General features: G+C 29.8%; 1 protein-coding gene across 1 annotated transcript; it reads left to right on the top strand.

Annotated features, from left to right (window-relative positions):
• The first annotated feature begins 1030 nt into the window (after positions 1-1030).
• LOC114177894 (zinc finger CCHC domain-containing protein 10) lies at positions 1031-2537 on the top strand. Its single transcript, XM_028063484.1, has 2 exons — positions 1031-1154; positions 1385-2537. Exon 2 carries the CDS (start codon positions 1463-1465, stop codon positions 2243-2245), a length of 783 nt encoding a protein of 260 aa, XP_027919285.1. The 5' UTR covers positions 1031-1154; positions 1385-1462; the 3' UTR covers positions 2246-2537.
• Positions 2538-7213: the final 4676 nt, after the last annotated feature.

The following is a 7213-nucleotide window of genomic DNA, read 5'->3' as shown; positions in this document are numbered from 1 at the left end:
TGAGATGCAAATCTTACTAAGCCAGTTTTGTTGCAGACAATGAATACATACATGTTTTGCTTTTTAAATATCATCATAATTTAGTTTTCAAAAGACTGCCCTATATTTCTTTAACCGTCACGAGCTATTTGCATTTTCTTATTTTTACCAAGTATTTATATTTAATATCCAAATATCGCTGACTGTATTTCCAAACCCCAATCTTTTCTGTTTTGAATTTTTATAACATGTAATAAATGCTATAAAATTGTATTCATTTACACTATTTTAGAAATTATCACGCGGAAATAGTTTTCAACACCTTTTCAAACGTCATATTTTCTTTGACAATTTCTTAAGTTTCTTTTTATTTTTTTAAGAGATCTTTTCGTTCATAATTTCTTAAGTTTTTTTCCCTTTACCAAGAGACCGGCACATTTTCTTTATTGATCGACGATGTTTAAAGTCAATCAAATATTTGTAACTTAATTACTGCCTATGTGCCTACATTTGCACAACCCATTCAATTAATTTGGAATTTCAATTAAATTCCTTAACTTTTATATTATTATAGATGTGATTTCTTCTAAGTTGTTTAGTGTCAATTCGTGAAATCAAGGAACATAATAGAAGTTTTTAATAAAAGAGAGAAAAAAATAGAGAAATTATAAGCGCAGTGATAGAAAACACTATAACTTTTTATTATAAAATATATGAAGATTTTTAATTATTTTTTTCATTTTTTTAATTGCGCGTATTTTCTATTGTCCACATAATGTTTTATATTTTCATCTTTTTTTGAAAACTATTTTATCAAATAAAATATTTCAAACTTTTTTATATAATTATAACCAAATAAAAGTAATTCTTATTTTGCATAAATTTATAATAAATACTCTTATTTCAACATAATAAATATATTTTCAATAACGTTATGCTATTATACGTTACTGACAAAGGTTAGTAACTATTATATTTTCCATATATTTTTATAACTACTGTATTTTAAATACCTATAGAAATAAAAAACAAAGTCAATTAACACGTTTTTTTCAGTAATTAGATTAAACGTAGCAATTTAACGAACTATCACTCTTTCTCTCTCATACTGTAGTATGTGTTCTTTCTTTCTCTGAACAACCAAATCGGACCCAGGGCATAAGGAAAGTGATGAGGTGAGTGAGATTTTTATTTTTATTTTTGTTTCAACTCTTTCAATCGTTCATTCCAAATGTTGATTGAAAAATGACTCGAAGGGATATTGTGTAGGGTTTCGATTTGTTCGATTTACTTTTTCTTATCACTGTAGAACAATAACCCTATTCTTTGGATTTTCGTAAGATTGCAACTTGCTGTTTTTTCTTGCTGTAATAACTGACGTTGGGTTTTCAAAAATTGGAATTAGTTTTCGGGGAATATAGTTGCTGCAGAGTTTATATCTCTGTTGTTAAAGTTAAATTTGAGGACATATATGATATAGAACATGTCAAGTAAGAAGGAAGAAAAATCTCAGGCTGCAGCTGAAAGAATCAAGGCTGCGGCTCTGAGTGCTGCTAAGGGCCTCAGCCGTGCTCAGGCTGAAAGGGCGGCGGCCGCGGCGGCCCGAAATGTGAATGCTTATGGGCAGAAGGAAGAAGGGCCTAGCAGATGGCAGGAGAAAAGAGAAGCTAAGAGGCAGATGTATTTGATGAGTACTGAGAAAGCTGTTAAATTGGGTGAAAGGAAAGACCTTAAGCCTGCAATGTCTGCTTCAGGTGGGGCGGCGCAGTGCCAAAAGTGTTTCCAAAGTGGCCACTGGACGTATGAATGCAAGAATGAAAGGGTTTACATTTCAAGACCTTCTCGGACGCAGCAACTGAAAAACCCTAAATTGAGGGTGAATGTGGCAGAGACTTATGATTTGGATGATAGTGTTGTTGATGATGCTAAGGAGGAAAATGCAAAAGCAAGTTCCAAACAAACCAAAAGGAAACATAGGTTTGACTCTGATTCTGGAAGTGATAGCGAGGATTCTGTTTTTGAGACTGATAGTGGGTCGTCGTCTGTTACGGGATCAGATTATTCTTCTGGAAGTAGTTCGGGTTACAGTTCATGCTCTGATTCAGAGGAAGAACGAAGACAGAGGAGGAAGAAGCAGAAGAGAGGAAGACGCAGGAGGTACAGTACATCATCAGAATCATCTGATTCTGATTCTGATTCTGCTTCAGACTCTGATTCTGATGATAAAAGCAGCCAGAGAAAGAAGAGGCATAATCGAAGACGCTGAATGAGACTTAAGAATGTGTGCAGCAACTAAGGGTTTGGTGACCAAGGGGACAACCACGTCCATTGATACAATCACGAAGTTTCTGTAGATATGGTGCTTGTTTATGATGTCCTTAATGTAGAATAAGCTCTGATAGATGCGAAGTTGTGTTTTTTTTTTCTTTTATCCCTGTGCTCTCTTGATTGAAGAGACCTGCATGTTTGGCTTAATGTATCAACATTTAACTTTGTGAATGTGTTCTATATTAAACTGAGATGTTTAAACAATTGGGTGGCTTTTGCTATTGTTCGAATGCTGTCATACTCAGATGCTCTCATTTGCAATGTAATTCTTGTGTAGTTTTGAGGCTTTCATTGCAGAGTTATTTCTTGCATATTGTCTATCTCAGAGGGCTTTTGGGCATCTAGATTACACTAAACCAACTGAGCTTGAGCTTGTTGTAAGATCAGCTGTATTACCCAACCCGCCAATCAGGCATATGTTCGGTTGGATTGACACGCCAGGTACCCCAAACCTACACAGAAACACACACCTTTTTTATAGATCGTGGCTTAAATTAAAGTCCGCTTTTAGTTTCCATGCTTCTGATGGATCCCTAATGTTGTATTCTACATTCAATTGTAGTTTGTCTTGTTACCAAACATTTGTTGATGGATCTTCTTATCTTCGGAAGCCTGTGTGTCAGAGATCATGCTTAACTGCGACTTAAGTGATACAATTGTGGATGTGCTCTATTTTATACTCAGATGCTTAAGAGCATGGCTGGTTTTGCAACTGATGCAATTTTTAAATTTTGTAACACTCCGATGCTCATTTAAAGCTAAATTCTTGTTTATTTTTGAGGCTTTGGTTACTAAGTTGGTTCTTGCATCTTCTCTATCTCTGAGGTATTTCCTGCATCCAGACTATGTCAAACTAATTGACCTCGAGCTTATTGCTTAATCTGTTTGCATAATATGAACCCCGCTAGCTTTGGGTTTTCATGGTTCAGGTGCATATCTTTTGCTTTGTTCCATTGTGTGTTAGCGTTTTGGGTCTTGGAAAGCTATGATTTAACTGAAATTATGCTGGTGCACTACTGTTTTTTTAAATAATCGTGTTTTAATTAGAGCTCAAACACTAATCAACTAGCAATTGTTGCTAAACTACACCAAAAATTATTTTTTATCAACAATAAAAGAATCGTACTTATAATAGTATAGACCATCCTCAAAATCAACCCATCATTAACTATATCAACTTAAAATTAACCCTTATTGTTTGATTAATTTCCCATGTGAAGACAGTCTCCATAACCTTCAGCAGCCTCCTCACTTTTAACAAGCTTCACTTAATTATGTAGATTCATTACTGCAGCAAAACATAGGACAAAACAAAAACCTTATCACAATATTGTTTAGGGAACATGTATTTCTCAGCCTGTCTATAAAATCATTTCATCACCTCTGCTACATCCTTTCAGCTCCACACTAGTCTTATACTTGACCCTCCTTGTTGAGGTAAAGCTAACTTGAGACCTTGGGGAGGCCTTTACAGATATGAGTAACTCATGTTCAGAAGTACAATTTTAACAGTTGCTGGTTCTTTATCTTGAATGTTAACATCATACTCAATGTTGACAGCGAAAATATCTGTTTAAAACTTCCCTATAATACTCATATGATCAAATCTAACAGAACAAAATGAGCACACACACACTGATGCGATGTCTACCCGGATTGTTGTTGCTGATGAGGATTTTTGTTTCTAAAATTCATCTGAACATTGTGCTGATGATGAAACGACATGGTAGTTCTGTTAATTGGATCTCTGGGCAGATTCATTATCAAGTGTTTTCATTCTTTCCAAATTAAAATCTATCTTCTTAATTTTCATAATCTGAAAAAAATGCTATAGTTTATTTAAATGCCTTATATTTAAATGTTGTCAAAATAAATACTTTTAGAAAACGAACGAACACATGTATGTGATTGAGTAATCTTTTATTAAATACAAACTTAAAAGTAAATTCTCATGTAAAAACAATTGTAATTTTAATTATATACATATAATTTTTAATAATATTACTAAAACAGATGATTTTTCAAAATATAGAATTAAAAGATGAATTATAAATTTCCTAGATTGGAGTAGCATATTTAAAAATTTCTGATGGAAGTAATCCCCATACCATAAGTTGATCATATATACCTTATTACCTCAAATTTTACCTCATTTTGAAATTTAATTTATCACACTAAATACATATCTATTAGTAAAAATTGGTGTGAGAAAGTAGATGAATTTTTATTTATATAAATCAATAGATGGTTCTGTACCAAATACTTCAAATTTTGTTAAGCTTATAAATATTATTTTGGTTTGAATGATGGTTACTTCATGGAATTATTAAATTGTTTTATAAGTAAAATATGTATTTAATATTTTTATATAATTAAACATGTTATTGTGTGTAAAATTTATTTTTAAACATTGAATGGAAATAAACTATCAATATTCAACTCTTACATATCTTGTTGAAGTATGAAATACAAGTAGTTATTACTTATGGTCTAAATTTTTTCAAACTTTATATATATATATATATATATATATATATATATATTTTGTTATATACTGTCCTTAATTTATAAAAACTAATTAAAAGTAAAGTTGTTTATACACAATTGTTTGCATTATATAATTATTTATTCAGTTTTGTGTTTTAATTAGTTATAAATTAGACTAAAATAATTTTTGAATTTTTAATATGATTTTTCTTTTTTTTAATATTTTTTTTGCAATATACGTAATACATACATTAATTCACACGTGTGTGTGTATATATATATATATATATATATATATATATATATATATATATATATATATATATATATATATATATATATTTTACATATATATTTGGTTTCAATTTTCGTCTTGTGTTTAATTAGGTCCTCATTTTTGTTAAATTATGGTCAATTTGGTCCTTTTCACTGACGGTGTTTAAATAATTAACATTTTTGAACAGTACATGTCATGTGTCAGCTTTTGATTTTTTTTTAATTTTTTTTAATTTCAAAAAAATTGTCCACGTGTCAAGTCACAATTGTGCCACATGTCAATGCTAGTGCCACGTATCAATTTGTGGTTGTATTATTTCTTTTTGTTCAATTTTTCATTATTTTTGTTCAATTCAGTCCTTATATTCATTATTTTTATTTAATTTAGTCACAAATTTTGTTAAAATAAAACTATTTAATTTTTAAAATTGACATTATTATTAATTATTTTTTAAATTCAATTATAAATTATAATATTTAATTATAAATTGAATATAATTCTTAAATTCAATTGTTAAATAGAATATAATTATTTAAATATTATTAAAATATAATTATTAAAATTATAAAATTATATATTAAGATTTGTAAAATTCAGATTTAAATTTAAAATATTTAATATTTTTATTACATTTTAGATATTAAAATCTAAAATATTTTATATTTAAATATTAATTTTACAAACATTAGTTTACTTTTCTAAAATATTTTGAATATTTAAAATATTTTTATATATTAATTTTAAAAGTATTTTAAAATATAAATATTAGAAAAAAATTAATAATTATATTCTTATAATATTTTAAATAATTATATTTTATTTAGCAATTAAATATAAGAATTTTATTGAATTTATAATTAAATTTAATAATTTATAATTGAATTTAAAAAATAAAAATTCAAATAACAATTTTGGAAAAAATATTAATATAATTGTATAAAAGATATTAAATTTACTGTCAAGGGGCAAAATTGATTTATTTTAACAAAAATTAGGACTAATTTGAACAAAAATAACGAATATAGAGACTAAATTGAACAAAAAACTAATATTACCACAAATTGACAGGTGACACTAGCATTGACAAGTGACACAGTTGTGACTTAACACGTGAACAATTTTTTTGAAATAAAAAAAAATTAAATAAAAATTAAATAAAAATTAAAAAAAAAATTAAAAAAAATTAAAAAAAATAAATAAATAATTAAAAAAACCAGGAGCTAATACGTGACATGTATAGTTCAAAAACATTAACTATTTAAACACAGTTATTAAAAAGGATAATGATATTTCAAAAGAAGTTTTTGACAAGTATTTGACAAAGGTGACGTGGCAGCGGTTTTTTCTAAATTTTAATTACGAAATGGTTAGTTCACACGTGTAGCGGAAAGAGAAACCAAAATGAAATTAAATGTCAGTTAGAGAGAGAAAGTGAAGAGAGAAAAGGGGAAAAGTGAGGCCGGGGGTTGCGAAGTGAGAAAGTGAAGAGAGAAAAGGGGGAAAGTGAGCCCGCCGGAGTTTGTGGTTCAGTGAAAGTGAGATTCCGGCAACCATTTCGCTGGGGAGGGGGTGGAGGATAGTTATCAGTGAAAGCGAGAAAGATAGAGAGCAAGAGGAATAAAGCGAGAACGAGAATGAGAGAGTGATCGGAGTTAAGCATTGCAGATTAGTGGTGGATAATTGCAGTCATTGACGCCGTTTGGGTGGGTTACCAGAGGCAGGTCGTAGAAGAAGTCGTCGACGACAAGGAATTCGTCATCCCGAGCGTATATGTGCACACAACTGTATAAACAGCTGACGTCGATGTGGGTAGTAAGGACGCTGTTGTGGGGAGTTGAAGCAAAGTTTTTTGAACAAAACTGCAGGACAAACCAATAAACCTAATTAAAATGTGGTAAATACGTTATTCTTATTTCATTACTTAAGAAAAATATTCGTATGCATAACCCAATTCCAATTCAAATAATTAAGTGGGAGTAATAGCCTCACAAAACCCCAGGTATAAACCTGATAGAAAAGCGGGGAGTAACTCGCAACTATGTGGGGAGTACACATGAACTTTTGCAATACTGCTTCAACATTGAATAAACACTATTCTTAAGTTGCCTTTTTCGATCATTGACCATCATGTAACTCAATCAC

Source organism: Vigna unguiculata, chromosome 3, assembly GCF_004118075.2.
Source record: "Vigna unguiculata cultivar IT97K-499-35 chromosome 3, ASM411807v1, whole genome shotgun sequence".
Taxonomy (NCBI): domain Eukaryota; kingdom Viridiplantae; phylum Streptophyta; class Magnoliopsida; order Fabales; family Fabaceae; genus Vigna; species Vigna unguiculata.
This window is presented reverse-complemented; position numbering and strand designations above follow the sequence as displayed.

Excerpts from the sequence above, each read along its gene's own strand:
- LOC114177894 (XM_028063484.1), top strand. The coding sequence starts at position 1,463 with ATGTCAAGTAAGAAGGAAGAAAAATCTCAGGCTGCAGCTGAAAGAATC.